Source organism: Pygocentrus nattereri, chromosome 2 (genome assembly GCF_015220715.1).
Source record: "Pygocentrus nattereri isolate fPygNat1 chromosome 2, fPygNat1.pri, whole genome shotgun sequence".
Taxonomy (NCBI): Eukaryota; Metazoa; Chordata; class Actinopteri; order Characiformes; family Serrasalmidae; genus Pygocentrus; species Pygocentrus nattereri.
Window position 1 is genome coordinate 36,156,647 of NC_051212.1, and position 19,373 is coordinate 36,176,019.

The following is a 19,373-nucleotide window of genomic DNA, read 5'->3' on the forward strand; positions in this document are numbered from 1 at the left end:
ACACTCACGTGGCTATTTTTGGATGGTTGACATCACAGTTAATTTGCGTAATCTTTGCTCATGGTTAATCAGCACTTTAAACAAGGTAATATGCTGGGAATGTGGGAGAGTTTCTATTTAAAGGTATTCCAGTACTGAAGACCAGCCATAAGACAGTTAAAACGTTATTTGTTTAAATATTAACCTAAATTGCTTCTCTTCTCAGACAGGATTGAACCATTTTGATCCTCAAACTTTCCAAAATTAGTTTAGTCTTATGACATCTGCAGTATTAATTAGTTAACACAACTCATTCAGGAGCGACTGACATCTCACCGTGCCAACATTTTCAGCCCAAAAACATCATTGTCTTCCAGATGCTATTCCCTGAACAGACATACTTCATATTTCGGCATGCCTTGGCTTTTTATTTTCATTCAGATCAAATGGAGAACACAGAATCTCCTGTCCAATGCGTGTGACAGTAGGCAGATGGCTGGGAGTCTTTCTTGTTTCTTGAAGAGATGTAATCAGATTTGAGCAGTGTGCTAATCAGGATTAGAGTGGGGAGAGGTAGTGAGGGTTTATGCTGCAGCTGACAATAAGAGAGTCTCGGTAGAGAAAGCATGTGCCTCACAGTGGGAGACTAACGAAGTCTGTGGGAGAACAGCAGGAATATCATTACTGGCAGAGGTTCACACTGGAACACTAACATTTCACTGCATTACAGCAGGATTCATGTTACTCCTGAAACATGCTGATCTGTGACGTAGCACTGAGGATGTGACCTGAGAGGGTCTCTGACGTGTTCTTGAGTCTTGTGCTCTTGATGAAGTGCTGTGGTATAGAATAAGGCCTTATCCTATAATACGTCTAAAGCATAAAGGCAATATGGTGTATTTGTGATGTGCCAGTAAAGCCACGGCTCTCCATGCTGCCTCCAGTGAGATTCCACTTTAGAGTACCGCCAGCGTGGGATGGAGATTAGCGCCGCAGGTGGTTTAAAGGGGTGGCATGCACAGTTTACAGAGAGGTCATGGTCGTCCATGTTTCACCTTAGTTTATTTCAAAAGGCTTTACTGGCATCGTGATGTTTATATATGTTACTATTTTTAACATTTAGAGATCAATAGATATATACATACATACAAATGTATACAACACTTGGTAGATCTGTTCAAATTATATGTTGTTTATTTGTTGGTTTCCTAAGTGAAAATAAGATCCTCCATACCAATGTGGTCTGTGCAAAAATGATGGCACGTTTATTATATTTAATTTCCTCCAACATGTTAAACTTAGCAAATAAATAGCCGTTGTGCACTAAAATTAGCAGAAAATGTCTTTTTTAATGTTTATTCCCCATAAATGATGTGCAACTTTTTTCACTTAGAAAATCAACAAAACATGTAGTTTGACCAGGGGTGTTCGAACTTTGCATATGACCATAAATAGATAGATAGACAGATACATACATACATACATACATGCATACACACATAATAGGGTTGCACTGATCATAAATGTTTATGGCTGATTCTAATCTGATTAGTTTACGGTCAAATTGGACAGTGGTTGATCTTCCGGGCTTATTTTTAATAGCCAGAAAATATCATTACTTCTTTACATGTTAGCTAAAACTTGCACTTTCCAAGCTAAATGAACATATTAATATGAAACGAAGTCCTCACATCTGTACAGATGTGCATGCACCTCAGATGAATACAGTTCTTGCAGCCTTCTCAAACGGCAAAAAATAAACGGCCATGTATTTTTTCATGTGAGAGCCACATTTCAACTACGCTTATTTCCTTCCAAACTGTACTCCAAGCATTAAAGTACAGTAAATGAGAAATTTTCCTTGCCCATTTTCAAATATATTTGACAAATACCCTTTACATCAAATCAAATTTATTTGTATAGCGCTTTTTACAATGGATGTTGTCACAAAGCAGCTTCACAGAATTCCAGAAAAGACAAATTTTTAACAAGAATGTAAAAAATGTAAAAACCCCCACGGCGGACAAGCCAGGGGCAAAAGTGGCAATGTGTATCTTTTCCACAGGGGCTTAAAAATAAACTTGAGTCTAAGCACCTTTGTGCTAGTGATCAGTAGACGAGTAGACACAACACGAATGCAGGCATGTTTGCAGTAACAAATAAAGAAGTGATATTGGGGTACTGATACTAATATCACATATTGGGGTGATAACATGCTCATTTACTTGAACTCATAAAAAATTCACTAATACCAACACTCTGATACTCGCTGATACTGTCTGACATAAGATATAAGATGCTCGGCTACACTGAAAATGAGGGTTGCCCTCAATGTACTTCCGAGTCAAAATAAAGGTTGATTGATATGTAGCACAGCTAACTAACGCACTTCATTTAAAAAGACCTAGATTAAAACGCCGTAGCTGTTCAGGTAAACTCCACACCTCCACACGCCAACTTAGTCTCCTCCACACGCCAACTTAGTCTCCTCCATACGCCAACTTAGTCTCCTCCACACGCCAACTTAGTCTCCTCCATACGCCAACTTAGTCTCCTCCACACGCCAACTTACAGTCTCCTCCACACGCCAACTTACAGTCTCCTCCACACGCCAACTTACAGTCTCCTCCACACGCCAACTTAGTCTCCTCTACACATTAACAGGCTCCTCCATACATTAACAGGCTCCTCCGTACATTAACAGGCTCCTCCGTACATTAACAGGCTCCTCCATACATTAACAGGCTCCTCCGTACATTAACAGGCTCCTCCGTACATTAACAGGCTCCTCCAGACATTAACAGGCTCCTCCGTACATTAACAGGCTCCTCCGTACTTTAACAGGCTCCTCCAGACATTAACAGGCTCCTCCAGACATTAACAGGCTCCTCCAGACATTATCAGGCTCTTCCATACATTAACAGGCTCCTCTACACATTAACAGGCTCCTCCAGACATTAACAGGCTCCTCCGTACATTAACAGGCTCTTCAATACAGTCTCCTCCACACGCCAACTTACAGTCTCCTCCACACGCCAACTTAGTCTCCTCCACACGCTAACTTACAGTCTCCTCCACACGCCAACTGACAATCTCCTCCACACGCCAACTTAGTCTTCTCCACACGCCAACTTACAGTCTCCTCCACACGCTAACTTACAGTCTCCTCCACACGCCAACTTACAGTCTCCTCCACACGCCAATGTACAGTCTCCTCCACACGCCAATGTACACATTAACAGGCTCCTCCAGACATTAACAGGCTCCTCCAGACATTATCAGGCTCCTCCATACATTAACAGGCTCTTCCATACATCAGGCTCTTCCATACATTAACAGGCTCCTCCGTACATTAACAGGCTCCTCCGTACATTATCAGGCTCTTCCATACATTAACAGGCTCCTCTACACATTAACAGGCTCCTCCAGACATTAACAGTCTCCTCCGTACATTAACAGGCTCTTCCATACATTAACAGGCTCTTCTGTACATTAACAGGCTCCTCCAGACATTAACAAGCTCCTCCGTACATTATCAGGCTCTTCCATACATTAACAGGCTCCTCCAGACATTAACAGGCTCCTCCAGACATTAACAGGCTCCTTTACACATTAACAGTCTCCTCCGTACATTAACAGGCTCCCCCATACATTATCAGGCTCTTCCGTACATTAACAGGCTCCTCCATACATTATCAGGCTCTTCCATACATTAACAGGCTCCTCCATACATTATCAGGCTCTTCCGTACATTAACAAGCTCCTCCAGACATTAACAGGCTCCTCCATACATTATCAGGCTCTTCCGTACATTAACAGGCTCCTCCGTACATTATCAGGCTCTTCCGTACATTAACAGGCTCCTCCGTACATTGACAGGCTCTTCCGTACATTAACAGGCTCCTCCGTACATTAACAGGCTCCTCCGTACATTAACAGGCTCTTCCATACATTATCAGGCTCTTCCGTACATTAACAGGCTCCTCCGTACATTAACAGGCTCTTCCATACATTATCAGGCTCTTCCGTACATTAACAGGCTCCTCCATACATTATCAGGCTCTTCCGTACATTAACAGGCTCCTCCATACATTATCAGGCTCTTCCGTACATTAACAGGCTCCTCCATACATTATCAGGCTCTTCCGTACATTAACAGGCTCCTCCGTACATGAACAGGCTCTTCCATACATTAACAGGCTCCTCCGTACATTAACAGGCTCCTCCACATGGTAAGTTAACATTCAGGGCAGGATTATGAGGTACGGAGGTGCCGTGGTTTAAAAAAGTTAATAACATTACGTTCCCTCGCAAATGTTTTGCATTCCCTAAAAATGCGTTCCCTTGCAAAATACATGCTCGTCAAACAAGCAGACATAGGACCAGAGACGCCCAACGACATTGCCCACATTAGAGCGTTGTTTTCGGCAGAGCTAACGTTTTCCCAGTCATGCTGAGTGTATTCAGCCATGGTTCTCTGCCGTCTCTGTACATGTAGCCTTTACTGTACGAGGACACTCGATCTCAACAAACGTTTCAGTTTGCGCTCACTTATAGCAGAATCATGTTGGATTTTGAGAAGCGACGCAACGTCTTTACATTTAAATCCAGGATCAACGTAAAATTCAGTGAGGTGCTCCAGCTCCCACGTAAAGCAAAGCACAGCTTTTGCAAGCAAACGCAGAACATTTGCATCGTAATGCAAAACATTTGAGAGGGAACGCGATGAAATTAGCTTTAAATTTTTTAAACAACTTATGGACCCTTAGGGGCTGCGTTATGAGGAGCTGTTGCTCACATTATATTAAAATCATGACTGCAAACCGCCAGAGGGCGCCGACAAGCGGCTCCTCAATATCCATGTTTACATGCAGCCTAATAATCCGTTCAACAGTTCAATCGGAATAGAATACGTCCATGTCAACACCTCAATCGGATTACAATGTCTAACCGATTGAACGAGGTGGGTAAACATCTAAATAACCCGTTAAATAGAAGAATAATATCCGTGTAAACGCCTGAATCCGATTACACTCCGATCGGACCGTGTCAGTGCGTTCTGCGCATGCGCGGCGCGTCACAGCGAAAGGTTTATACCGTTGAACATGGCGGAGCTATAGCTGGTCTGCAGAGGAGACGAGGTTTATACTCTGAGCTTTAAAAGATGGCGGGGGGACGGACGTCCAGCTTATGTGTCTCAGAGCACGACGTCTTCCTCTCGTCGCTTCCTTTAGGACATGAGAAGGACGTTTTTTCTGAATTAAAAACACAAACGCGCCAACTGGAAACTCATCTCACGCCGACTGGACCTCACGTGATGCTCGCTGTCATGGTAACGTTTACTCTAGATGGTTCTCCACGCATGCGCATCATTTTGCATGGGATTACTTGTAGTCGGCATGTAAACGAAGATTTTCATCAGACCGTTGAATAGAGTGAGCACATAAACACCTCAGTCTGAATCTCTAATCCGATTGTTTTCAATCGGATTGGCAAAAATCTTTGCATGTAAACACAGCCAATGAATGGGAGTGAAGAGAGCTAAATGGCTAAAAATGAAATGTTAAAATAGTCTCTAATCACTGACCTAGAATTTTTCCATTAATTTTAGAAAGTAGATGGATATATGTCACTAAAAAAACAAAGAAAACTTACCTGTATGTTCTGTTTTTCTACGGCAAATGGGTTTGGGGCAGCAGGACGTTAGCATAACTGCTACTGAATGCGGATTGTTTGGCGAGCGGAGCAGCTCGTCGGTTGTTCGTGCTCACAGATGTCGTGGATGTACACGAGGCGCTGTTTAAACTCCGCCTTCAAAATACAATAGCTTTGTTAAAATGTTTCATGGTGTTCTGTGTTTAGGACATGAATACATTATTCCACATTTGAAATGAATAAGCATTCATAAACTACGTTTTTGCTCAAATGTTCCATCTTAACCCACCGTCTGAGAAACCCAGAAGCCCTCACTGAGGGGCAGTTCCTCTCTACACGTTCTCTGTAGCAGTTTCCAGATCAACTTAACAGTCCCCTCCACTAATATTCAGATATAATTAAAATATTTACGTGATTCACTGTAAAAAGTCAACAAACTAAGTAAAGAATATGTTGTGTGTATGCCTTAAAAGCTTCACATGTTAAAGCAGCCATAAGTAATAATGTGAATCCAGTGTGATTACATCACCATTAACTTGATGCTAACATAATGCAGAAAATACCAATGAATGTTGTAGGGAAAATTAGCTTCATGCTAACAGTCAGAAAGGCTACCTACTAATTCAACATTTTTGCACCAAATCCTGCTATTTAATGTAATGCTTTTGGTTAAAGCATAATAAAAAGTGAATGAACTTACTGGAGTAGCCCTGCTTTGTGGTAGCTAGTGCAGGCTGTAAGGACATCACTGACTCAAATCAGAGCTCCTAAAGATGAGAGGAGCTGCATGACTGACTCAACAGAAATGAGTTACTGTTTGGGAGCATTTAATTTAAAAATAAAGATATTTGTATTGTGGAAATGGTAAAATGTCATCCCTGATCGCAAATTCATTTTATGCGCTGTCACATGTACTTGTTTTCTGAACACAGAGGGGTTTAATATTTCAACACTGCTGTCATATTAAGTACACACGTTCATACGTACATACATACATACATACATACATACATACATACACCATGCTTCCAAAAGTATTCACTCACCCATCCAAATCATTGAATTCAGGTGTTCCAATCACTTCCATGGCCACAGGTGTATAAAGGCGTATAGCGTGCAGAGGTCGTGCAGAGTCAATCACTACAGACCTCCAAACTTCTTGTGGCTTTCCGATTAGCTCAAGAACAGCGTAGAGAGCTTCATGGAATGGGTTTCCATGGCTGAGCAGCTGCATCCAAGCCTTACATCACCAAGTGCAAAGCAATGCAGTGGTGTAAAGCGCCGCCACTGGACTCTAGAGCAGTGGAGACGTGTTCTCTAGAGTGACGAATCACACTTCTCCGTCTGGCAATCCGATGGACGAGTCTGGGTTTGGCAGTGTAAAGTGTAAAGTCTGGTGGAGGGGGGATTATGGTGTGGGGTAATTGGGTTCAACCCCTTAATTCCAGTGAAAGGAACTCTTAATGCTTCAGCAGACCAAAAGATTTTGGACAATTTTGCTCCCAACTTTGTGGGAACAGTTTGGCGAATGGCCCTTTCCTGTTCCAACATGACTCGGCACCAGTGCACACCTTTGGGATGAATTAGAGCGGAGACTACGACCCAGGCCTTCTTGTCCAAAATCAGTGTCTGACCTCACAAACGCGCTTCTGGAAGTATGGTCAAAAAAATTCCCATAAACACACTCCTAAACCTTGTGGAAAACCTTCCCAGAAGAGTTGAAGCTCTTATAGCTGCAAAGGGTGGGCCGACATAATATTAAACCCTATGGATTAAGAATGGGATCTCACTCAATTTCATATGCATGTGAAGGCAGACGGGCAAATACTTTGGCAACATAGTGTACATACCCCCCCATCCCCGCCTCCCCCCGCCACTTTACAGTCATATTGAGAAACATGTGAAGTTCACTTTTGGAATGACTACAAAATGTAATTGGTGACAGGAATGAAATGACAGTCTAACACAAATATGAACAACAAGGCTTCTCTTTCACTCTGTGGTGAATAAAACTGAAATGATATCATCTAAAGCAGGGCAGTCTGAAGCTCGCCTATGAAGACAATTGATTGGCCTGTCAGAAAGTTAACATACCGTCCCCCCTCAATCCCCATACAATAAGAACAACCATATACTTTACACTATACATACCGTGTTAAATTCTTATTTTCCAAAATTATATTTTTGAAGTAACACAAAAGATTGTGACACATTTTTTAAAACAAACCTTCCTTCTTTATTTGGATGCTGTTTTTTCAGCCCACCACAAGCATTGCACTTTGGCCCCCAAAACAAAAGTCCGGGCACCCTCGATCTGATGTAATAATATTATTTAACAGGTAAACGAAAACGAAACAAGGTGATGATGCGTTACTCAGTTTGAACCCTAGGCGGCTCCCGTGTATGATTCGCTTAGAACTGTCCCATCTAAACCATCGGTTTAAAGGGGAACTCGACCAAAGTCTTTAAAATTTCCTAATAATTAATTCCTTGAGATGTAAGCAGTCATTCAGAGTGATTTGAGGTGAAGTGATTCATTGTAGAGAAACCTACAGACCTAGATTCGGACTCAGCACGTTTCTCTAAACCGGAGCGTTTCACAACAAGCCGCTCTGACCGGCTGCTTACATCTCAGCCCTTTAACTACGTCGAATTTTTGAAAACACGGTGGAGTTCCCCTTCTACCAAGCATTAAATAAAGCGAAACGCCGCACGTCTTGCGTATACATGTGGTAACTGGAAACGTGTTTGAAATAGTCTAAATGAATTAGGAATGTAATTCTGAATAAACCAAATTATTTCGTCAGATCGCGGTGTGTGCGCACATTTCCGTCGCGCTCGGTAATCTTGAGAAGACTTTATATGTGAATGTGTGGTTTGGATTTGGCGCCTTAGGAAATAACAGCCTAAAAACTCCACCTGGTAAACGGTCTGGAGCAGAGCTGCTGCTGCTGCTGCTGCTCTCTGTTTGTCGTATCCGTCGCTGGAAGTTTCTGCGCTCCGCCGCTTCTTTCTCTCTGCTGGGCTCGATTAGCCGCGCCTGCGCCTTCTGCCCGCTGCGGTCGGCGAGCTGCCGGTCAGTCAGTCAGAGCGCGCCGAAGGCGGGAGAGACATTTAATCACTTAAGGCTGTTTAAAGTTCGTATCTGTGAACAAAACTAACCGCAATGGGTAAGAAAGAAGAAGAGGATATTATCCGGATCGCTAAGAAGATGGATAAAATGGCGCAGAAGAAAAACGGGGTGAGGTGACATGAATGAACTGCCAACACAAACACTCGGGCAGCTAGCGTTAGCCCGGCTAGCTAATGCTAACCGAGTAGCGCTAAAGCTAACGGCGAGCTAATGGCAACGTTACATATAAAGCTAATGGCGATGCTAACGCTTTCGCCAGCGGTTAGGTAGCTGAGGGTTGCTTATTCGTCACCAGTTTTTATTCAACTTTCCATTCCACCTTAAACAGTACAACGGAGTGGAGGCACCAGCACAATTTAAGGTGGAACGGAAATAAGGAGCTGACTTTACCCCCGACGGGAGTAGCTTGGAGTAAGTTAGCCTCAAGATATTAGCCTGTCTGCTACCGTAGTAATTTAACTTTGTATCTTTTCTAAAGCAGGTTTAAACTAACACTTAGCTTGACAGTTAGCACTAGCTAAAGTGCATAGAGCAGGTTCGCTTAGTTGCTTTAGGTTCTTCTAATTAAGCTCAGATTTAGTTATTTAAGACAAATCGTTGTGTTTACGGTGTTGGCTAATTGTTTAGCTAGCCGGAGTGCTAGTTAATTAGCCTACACAGTACAGTGAAGTGAAGGATGGGAGAGATGGGTTTGCGCGATAAGCTACGCGGTTATTACATTGTTTTCACGTTGCGTTACTGAAAAATCAGTGCATGAGGATTTGCATTTAAGACAAGAAATGCTGAATTGATGTCAGAATTGAATACAATCCACTTTAAGTTGATTTAAGTAATTAAGGAACTATGTACTTTCCACTGTACAGTACTTTAAACAGATTTTCCCCATTTAAATGCACCCATAACAGTAAAATGCAATGCACACATGGCATTTTATATTCCACAGGTGACATGCAGAATACATGCCAAAGTGAAAAGCAAAACTTCTACTACAGTGTTTTCCAGTTGCTGGACTTCTTTTTTTTGTTTGTTTGTTTTTTTTTGTACAATGTATTTTCCTCATTAAAATGCAACCAAAAGGAGACACACAAGCTTGCATTTAAACAAAGCTGTGCACAACTCCAGTCCTGGAGAGCGGGTGTCCAGAACAGTTTGATAGTTGCCCTACTCAAACACGCCTGTGAAACATGACAATTAACACGCGTCTAATCAGGTGTGCTTGAGCAGGCAAATCACCAAACTCTGCTGGACTCTGGCTCTCCAAATCCGTGATATTGATCTAAAGTTGCTTTAAGTTCTGCACAGTGGAAAGCTATATAATTATACCTTTATTACCTTCAGGGTGGAAATCCTCATGCAATGTTTATGAGGTCAAGTGGCATGAAAACAGTGGCATGAAAAAAATTTTTTTTTAGTTTTTTTTTTTAGCACCTGTATGTCTATGAAAAAATAATGTGTGCATTGCATTTCATGTTTGTCTGCTGTTGTGATTGCTTTTCAATTTGGTATGAATTCCTTTAGTCTGAATGGGATAGGGATAGGGAAATGATCTGTATACAAACCAGAAAAACAGCATTATTTGTTTACATTTCTTGCTTAAATCCTTGTAATATCATTTGAGTCTGAAAGCACCTCTAAATGTGGTGGTGATGCTGACGCACGTTTGGTGTTCTGTGTGGGGAAGAGCACAAGCAGCACTCCCTTCCGTCGTTACTTGACTTAATTATGGCCAGATAATTGCTTGTGTTCTCAACTGTAATTTTAATTACCACGGGCTGTTTTTTTATTAACTTGAGTGTCTTTCATTCAGTCAGGGGCATTGGATCTCCTCAGGGAGCTCAAGAATATACCCATGACCCTGGAGCTTTTACAGGTACTGTATCTTTGTAGTTATTGGGGTTGTCATTGTACTAGGATATTGATTTCAATACTGATACCAAATATAGTGTCACAGTACTCAGTACTATGGTAAAAAAATGTAAACACGCATTAACCGAACCACAGGAGCAGGCTTGCCAACCTCGATGCATTTTGCATGGCAAAGTTCACATTTTAACATCAAAGTATGCTCATTTGAATTGTCACTGTAAACCACACAAAAAGCTGATGGTGCCTGTGAGTTCAGTTGTGCACATGCAGTACTCAAATCTAACAACAAGAAGCAGCAGTGTCTGGTCTTTCCGAAAAACAAATGTAGAAGAAAAGTTCGACCAATCGTGAGATATGACTGGAAAACAATAGCAGCACAATATTTTTTTATTCTTCTTCCTCATTCTGTCTGGGCAGCACCACAAGGAGGGATGGTGCTTTTAACTCCTTTACAAATGTAAATGGGCTGGAGTGGATGTGGAAAGTTGAAATAGTGAATTGAGTTAGCTAACTTAACTCAGACCCGCCAACCCTGGGAAGATATTTCATGCTAAAATGTTAGTCTAACGTTGTGTAATTTGCAGACTAGCTTGTTTGTTCACCGGACGTTTATGTTAACAAAGTAACATTGTCACGTTGTCTATATGTCGTTGATTGTTAAATGTGACTTTTCACAGTATTATACTCATAATTACTTTTGCAACCTGTAACCGTAATGAGAGATGCAGGTAATGGCAGCATGGGGAGAAAGTGAGCGCACATGCTGCAGAATTAACATTACCTAGAGAGTTACTAGGAGGTGTGTGTGTGTGTGTGTGTGTGTGTGCGCGTGCGTGCGTGCGTGCGTGCGTGTGTGCCTTACAGTTAAAATAAACATGACATCAGATGAGGAGGACACTGACAGGAAGAGAGAGAGAGAGAGAGCGCAGCAGACTCCTTTGAACGATCGAGCATGATAATGTGGTGGCGAGTGGGGAAATGACCATTTGTTTAGCAGAGTATTTGTTTTGTTTTTTGTTTTTTTTTTTGTTTTTTTGTCATGTTGGAGTAGTGATTAAAAAAAAAAAATCATTTGACTTAAAAATGTGCGTAGATGAATGTGAGTTCCCAACCTGTTGAACAAACGACAGTTTGTGTTACAGGCGTTAAAGTATTTGATTTGTGAAGACGTGTTTTTAGAAAAGCCTCATACGCAAGTGTTGTGAACTTATGTTAATAACATATAAGATGAAACTCGTGTATGTCTTATTAACGAGGCCTCTGATGTTTGTTGGATTGAAAATAAAGAACAAATCAGATTTTTACAACTAAATGATGTGTAGTATTATTTACATTTACCTGAAATAAGGTTAGCTCACAGCTTGCACTGTCTCACTTGGACACATCAGATTGGACACCTTCTTTGCTTTCTTTTCACAGTCCACCCGCATTGGGATGTCTGTGAACGCTATCCGCAAGCAGAGCACAGACGAGGAGGTTACCTCATTGGCTAAATCTCTTATTAAATCTTGGAAGAAGCTGTTGGGTAAGTTAAATGCCAGTATAAGGTTACTGTTAAGTTACTTCAATTATATACACTTTGCTTAGAGTACAACTGGTTCAGGAATGTTCCTTGGCATATAGATGAGCCTTCTAGTGGAGACAAAAACTCTGAGGAGAAGAAGAAGGAGCCCACAGCACCTGTCATGTCTCCATCCCAGGGTAGCCCTGAGCCTAGAGAGGAAAGGTAAACACGGTATCTGTAAGAATCATGCTTTTGTTCACAATAATACGGGTATAATGTTTAATGGTTCAGTTTTTTGTACTCAGTAGGATTCAAGTGTATGTATGTGATGACAAAACGTAACACTTATCTGCTTTACTGTGTAATTTTGTCTTTTTCTGTGCCCTACCTCTTGGTGCCTCCCTTCTTTCTTTACGTTCTGCAGCTCCAGCAGTAATTCCAGTAGTAGGAGTGACTCTGCTGAAGTGATGCCCAACACACTGATTTCCACGTTCCCTCGAGCACCAGGCACATCTGACTCAGTCCGTCTGAAGTGCAGGGAGATGCTGTCCAGTGCTCTTCAAACAGGAGGCAAGTTGTGGTGGCTCATATGACTGTACACACCCTTTTACATATAATAGGTAGATCAGGAAGAGTCCTTCGCTGACTAACCTCATATTTCATGTATTGAAGGTGAACTAATTGTTATTAGATGATAGTAGTGAGCTGCTACCATTATGACCAGCAACTTATCACTCATTTCCAATAATAAGAAAAACATACAGTTATGATTATTTGTATTACTGTAGATTTTCATTTTGTGTATGCATACAAGAGCCTTGGTCTGTTGCCACAATTAAAACATGGGGTTTATCATATTTCTTATTTGCATTATTTGTTGATAAACATTTATTTAAGGTAGTACAGTTGGTTTGTTGACTTCCTAAGTGAAAATAAGTAACACATCCTCTACAGAGGATAGTGCACAATTACTGTGTATATGCCAAATTTATCATATCGAGGGGATAGCATTAAATGTTGCTTGCGACAGTTATGGCACATTTCATATTGTAGGTTTAATTTTCGGATATGTTAAACTCAGAAAATAAATTGAAATTGTGCTCTACAGTGTGCAGTAAAATGTCATATGTTCTACTGTAGATGATCTTTTTACTTAAAATCAACAAAACATGTTATTTCACCAGAAGAGATCAAGCTTTTGCACACAGTTGTACATGCATTTTTTGGCTGCATGTTAAAGATTAATAATGAAAAATCTGAAGTAAATTAACAGCTTGGAGATCCATGCCATCTTTTATCTCACAAAAAATTGAGCTTGGCAATATTTGCTAAAATGCTAACAATGCCTTTTAACACTTGATGTTTTACTGATAATGCTAGTAATATATTTTCCCACTGACAAATTGTAGATCAGAAATAAGAGAGTTGAAATAAGTGAGGAGTAAATGTATATTTTATGAAACCTAAATTGTGCAACTTAATGAAACAGCTATAATCACAGTGTTTAACCAGGTTTATACTAATGCCATTTCTCACTGTTCATATGCATGACTTTCTTTCTTTCTTTCTTTCTTACTGATTAGATGACTACATCGCCATTGGGGCTGACTGCGATGAACTTGGCGCACAAATTGAGGAATATATCCTTTTCTCATTCTGTGGAGAGCAGTTTTCAAAGGATTAGTTCTGTAAAAAAAAAATAAATCAAATTTCACTTTTCTTGTCTGTCTAGTAATGTACCACAAAGCTAACCAGCTAAGACACTTCAAGCCAGTTAGCACCATGAAAACTGTGCCTAGATCATCTCACATATGCCACAAAATGGAGCAAATCTCCTTGCTAACTAAAGAATCAAACATAAGACATCAAACGTAATAACTGATTACGTTAAACAGACTGTTCATTTAAAGATGAACTCCAGTGTCAAAGTTACTCTGTTGAGTGCAGGGACTTTCTGTTAGACACTGATTTAAAAAACGATTATGGTCCAAGTACTACATTTTTCCTCTAAGCTTACATCACACTGCACACTGAGCCTTTTTTTCCCCAGATGCAGTGTGTGCTGATTAAAATGTTCCTTCAGGTGAGAGTTTTTGAAGGAATAGATTTGTAAAAACCTGTGTGAAAATGCATTTTATTGCTGAAATCCATGTCTGTAAAAACAATCAAGTGAAGCATTGCCAGGTAGACGTCACTATTTTCTGCTACCGGGTTCTCTAACTGCTCTAACTGTTTTGTTGTTGTTCTTCTTTTTTTTTTTTTTTGTAACTGGTGACAAAGATGACAGTCAGCAGACAGATAATAGGCAAACATATTACTTCATTTACATTTACATTTATGGCATTTAGCAGACGCTCTTATCCAGAGCGACTTACAAAAGTGCTTGTAATTACTTCAGAATATCTCATGTTAATAAAGGTCGACATAATTTTAAAGAGCTTTGCTCTAAATTGCTACCTGAAGTTATTTATGCATTGAGACCTAAAACAAGTACAAATAAGCCTTCAATAAGAAGGCTTCAGATTCAGAACTTTATTATAAAAAGTAAAAAATGATAGGGTCAAGAATGTTATTGTATGACTGTTATCTCATTCTCACTATAAACAAAATGCAAACATTCATGGGAATTCGACAATAACTGGTAGTTTCTGTGCACCGACACGGTCAGTTGAGTTAGGTTAAAACATGCTGCCGGCACATGATTTATGTAACATATAGCAAAAACTACTAAACCATACTAAGAACTGCCAAGCAATCACAAAAACAAAGCTAGCTTTAGGCTAAACACAAAGGTTCTAACTTAAAACATGCTTTTCTCCAGTTTAAGCAGGTACAGCAGATAATGCGGTGTTACCACATAATTAGCTGTGTTTAAGCCAGTTTCCATAAGAGGATCCTCAGTCCATAAGCCTCTTTTCTGTGTGCATTGAAAACATGCTCAGACAGTCTGATGGTGGTATATACCTCCCCTGTAATCTGCAATGGTTGGCGGGTGTGATCAGTGATGAAATGATTGTCCCATACTTATTACGTCCATGTAACAAAACTTGTCATGACACGCTGCACTGTACACAGGTCTCCCTCTAAATGCAATTAAACTGTGTAGAATGTGTATTATGCGTACAATATTTTGGGCAACTTCCTTGACCAACTGGCACGTATCTTCCTGGAGTTCAAGAATACCGACATGAAATACAAGAACCGCATACGAAGCCGAATCTCAAATCTTAAAGATGCCAAGAACCCCAACCTGAGGAGGAATGTACTTTGTGGCAATGTGCCTCCAAACCGCATAGCCAAAATGACCGCAGAGGTGAGAATGTCCGCTTATTTCAGTGGACAATTTCCTTTACTGTTGTTGTTTTTGTCATCTTAAAACACACGTTTCACCGCATGTTCTGTTTTCCACGGCTGAGAAGCTTTGAGCTGTGATGACGAAGTGTGAAATTTGACAGGAAATGGCCAGCGATGAACTGAAGGAGATGCGGAAGAATCTGACCAAAGAGGCTATCAGGGACCACCAGATGGCCAAGACCGGAGGCACCCAGACTGACCTGTTCACCTGTGGGAAATGCAAAAAGCACAACTGCACCTACACACAGGTATGTCTGCACAGCAGTTTACTGTAGCTAAGATAAAGGTACTCGTGTACACTTCCAGTAAGGCCTAGTTTCATCCACTACAGATGGGACAACATCTGTTCTAATCTGATACTGCTGCCGATACTAGGCTTTAAATCAATTATTTTTTATTGTGCCACTATAATAAGAAATACATAGCCAACAACATAACATGTACAACCCCAATTCCAATGAAGTTGGGACGTTGTGTAAAACATAAATAAAAAGAGAATGCGACGATTTGCATATCTTTTTGAACCTATATTCAATTGAATATACTACAAAGACAAGATATTTAATGTTCAAACGGATAAACTTTATTGTTTTTTGCAAATATTCAATCATTTTGAATTTGATGCCTGCAACACATTCCAAAGAAGTTGGGACAGGGGCAACAAAAGACTGGGAAAGTTGAGGAATGCTCAAAAAACAACCTGTTTGGAACATTCCACAGGTGAGCAGGTTAATTGAAAACAGGTGAGTGTCATTATTGGGTATAAAGGGAGCATCCCTGAAAGGCTCAGTCGTTCACAAGCAAGGATGGGGTGAGGTTCACCACTTTGTGAACAACTGTGTGAGCAAATAGTCCAACAGTTTAAGAACAATGTTTCTCAACGTGCAACTGCAAGGAATTTAGGGATTTCATCATCTACAGTCCATAATATCATCAAAAGATTCAGAGAATCTGGAGAATTCACTGTAAGTAAGCAGCAAGGCAGAAAACCAGCATTGGATGCCCGTGACCTTTGATCCCTCAGGCGGCTCTGCATTAAAAACCGACATCATTCTGTAACGGATTTTACCACATGGGCTCAGGAACACTTCAGAAAACCATCATCAGTGAACACAGTTCGTCGCTCCATCTACAAGTGCAAGTTAAAACTCTGCCATGCAAAGTGAAAGCCAGATATCAACAACACCCAGAAACGCCGCCGGCTTCTCTGGGCCTGAGCTCATCTGAGATGGACTGACGCGAAGTGGAAAAGTGTCCTGTGGTCTGACGAGTCCACATTTCAAATTGTTTTTGGAAATCATGGATGTCGTGTCCTCCGGGCCAAAGAGGAAAAGGACTGTCCGGATTGTTATCAGTGCAAAGCTCAAAAGCCAGCATCTCTGATGGTATGGTGGTGTGTTAGTGCCCATGGCATGGGTAACTTGCACATCTGTGAAGGCACCATTAGTGCTGAAAGGTACATACAGGTTTTGGAGCTACATATGCTGCCATCCAAGCAACGTCTTTTTCAGGGACGTCCTGCTTATTTCAGCAAGACAATGCCAAGCCACATTCTGCACGTGTTACAACAGCGTGGCTTTGTAGTAAAAGAGTGCGGGTACTAGACTGGCCTGCCTGCAGTGCAGACCTGTCTCCCATTGAAAATGTGTGGCGCATTATGAAGCGCAAAATACGACAACGGAGACCCCGGACTGTTGAGCAACTGAATGGGAAAGAATTCCACCTACAAAGCTTCAACAATTAGTGTCCTCAGTTCCCAAACGCTTATTGAATGTTGTTAAAAGGAAAGGTGATGTAACTCAGTGGTAAACATGCCCCTGTCCCAACTTCTTTGGAACGTGTTGCAGGCATCAAATTCAAAATGAGTGAATATTTGCAAAAAACAAAGTTTATCTGTTTGAACATTAAATATCTTGTCTTTGTAGTGTATTCAGTTGAATATAGGTTGAAAAGGATTTGCAAATCATCGTATTCTGTTTTTATGTTTTACACAACGTCCCAACTTCATTGGAATTGGGGTTGTAAGACTTTTCTTCAGTTAAACATTTACTAAACAAAGACTAAGTAGAGAAATACTGTTTGCAGTGCAAATGTGTGCAAAATGACATGTACAATGAAAAAATTGTAATTTTAGTATAGAATATAGTAGTGTTGTTCGGTATATCGTCTATACTGTGATTGAAACACCTTGATAGTGCAACATATACGGTGGACAAACTTGTTCTATTTTTATTCAAGATTTAGTTCACAAATTTAATTTATTTGCAGAATGTAACATATTAAAGAAAAATTCTTTCCCAAAACATTAAATTCAACAAATAAACAGTAATGCTACATTAAAATATGTGGAAGTGTGTTCTCTGTAAAGGATGTGTTAAACTTTTCATTCAGAAAATTAACAAAACATGTCATTTGACCAGAAGTGCCACAAATTGTGCATACAACTCAATTTGATGGATAACAAACTTTATATCCACGAAACAGCATAATGTCCATAAAATAGCTGTGTAATCTTTTTTTGAGCACTGTCCACATTGTACTCATGATCTCACAGATAATTGCAGTGCATGTAATTTACTGAGGGATTGGTTTCACTTGAAAATTCTGATAAATTAACTAATTAGTTAACATCTTTTCAAGCCATCATACCATGATATATTTGGAAAGTAACACAATATTGACATTTACTTGGTTGTTCTTGTGGTAACGTTAGGCTGTTGCTCAGTACAGTGCTGGGTGTTGTATGGGTTCCATTTCTATATCAGACCCATCCTTAACTTATTGGGGTTTGTTGACAGCCACAGTATCTTTTGTCCCATTTTAACAGTTTCTAAAATATATCAGTGTTGTGGACAAACGAGGGCACGTTTTGCATAACTTGACATAAGATCTCCTTGTGTTTCAACATTACTTTGATTCAGTTCTAATGCAGAGCTTATTCATTTGTTTTATTCCCAACCACAATTCAGACCTGGAAAACAGGGCAAGCTTTACCTGCTCTAGCATTTGTTTATTGGTGGTGACTATTTAGTAAGCACAGTCTGTTCCTCTGTGTTCTGGCTTTAAGTCTTTTATATATCTTGTACTTTATTCAGGTTCAGACTCGAAGTGCTGATGAGCCAATGACCACGTTTGTTTTCTGCAATGAATGTGGCAATAGATGGAAGGTGAGATTTCTTTCCTTTTTATCGTTTTTGTAAACCACATCGCGTCCTCCTGTTCACTGACATTCTGAAAACATGTTGATCTGCTCACTGTTTCTCGTCCTGGTTCTGCTTGCAGTTCTGCTGAAGATGGGGAGAGAGAACCATCGTGTTGCAGAGAGGTAGCTAAATTCCTGGACCATGTTTCTGTATCGTCAACCATTAGGAACTTTTAAGTCTGTGGCCTCTGATGTACAACAGCCACAATAGACAGCATCAATGTTTTTATTTGATTTGTCTCGGTCCACAAACTCATGTCCTGTGTTTTAACTTGACGTATAGCTAGGCTCAGCCTTTGGACTATGATCATTGTTGTTTCATTGTTTCTTTTATCATCACTTTTTATATGTAGTTTTGACTTTTTGGGGGGAGATCGGGTCACAACACTTAGAACGTTTTGCTCTGCCCTAACAGAAATTAGGAACAGTTAGGCTATTTAATTTTCTTAGATTGTTTTACCCAATAAATGTAAAAGGAAAAGGCTGTAGCTTTTTTTGTTTTGTTTTTATTGATAACTCAATGTTGATTTTCTTTTAGTCTGACACATTTTGAAACATGCTAGAAAAGAGACCTTTCCCCATGTATTCAATTTATATGCATGATTGGCAAATTTATACTGTTTACATGTTTTCTTTTCTGGAGTAAAACATTTTTAAACTCACTGTGTTGCTTTTCTGTG

General features: G+C 40.3%; 1 protein-coding gene across 2 annotated transcripts; it reads left to right on the forward strand.

Moving 5' to 3' along the window:
- Nucleotides 1–5,088: 5,088 nt before the first annotated feature.
- tcea1 (transcription elongation factor A (SII), 1) lies at nucleotides 5,089–19,355 on the forward strand. Of its 2 annotated transcripts, none has more exons than XM_037544795.1 (10): nucleotides 5,089–5,311; nucleotides 10,575–10,637; nucleotides 12,053–12,158; nucleotides 12,257–12,359; nucleotides 12,562–12,707; nucleotides 13,721–13,777; nucleotides 15,296–15,450; nucleotides 15,593–15,739; nucleotides 18,587–18,658; nucleotides 18,774–19,355. In XM_037544795.1, exons 1-10 carry the CDS (start codon nucleotides 5,144–5,146, stop codon nucleotides 18,780–18,782), a joined length of 1,026 nt encoding a protein of 341 aa, XP_037400692.1. In that variant the 5' UTR covers nucleotides 5,089–5,143; the 3' UTR covers nucleotides 18,783–19,355. The 2 variants fall into 2 exon arrangements, with proteins under 2 accessions (XP_037400692.1, XP_017575141.1); XM_017719652.2 differs by lacking the exon at nucleotides 5,089–5,311 and adding an exon at nucleotides 8,651–8,875.
- Nucleotides 19,356–19,373: the final 18 nt, after the last annotated feature.

Coding starts and splice junctions, on each gene's coding strand:
- tcea1 (XM_037544795.1), top strand. CDS start 5,144: ATGGCGGGGGGACGGACGTCCAGCTTATGTGTCTCAGAGCACGACGTC. Junction 12,360..12,561: donor CCTGAGCCTAGAGAGGAAAG/GTAAACACGGTA, acceptor TACGTTCTGCAG/CTCCAGCAGTAATTCCAGTA. Junction 15,451..15,592: donor TAGCCAAAATGACCGCAGAG/GTGAGAATGTCC, acceptor GAAATTTGACAG/GAAATGGCCAGCGATGAACT.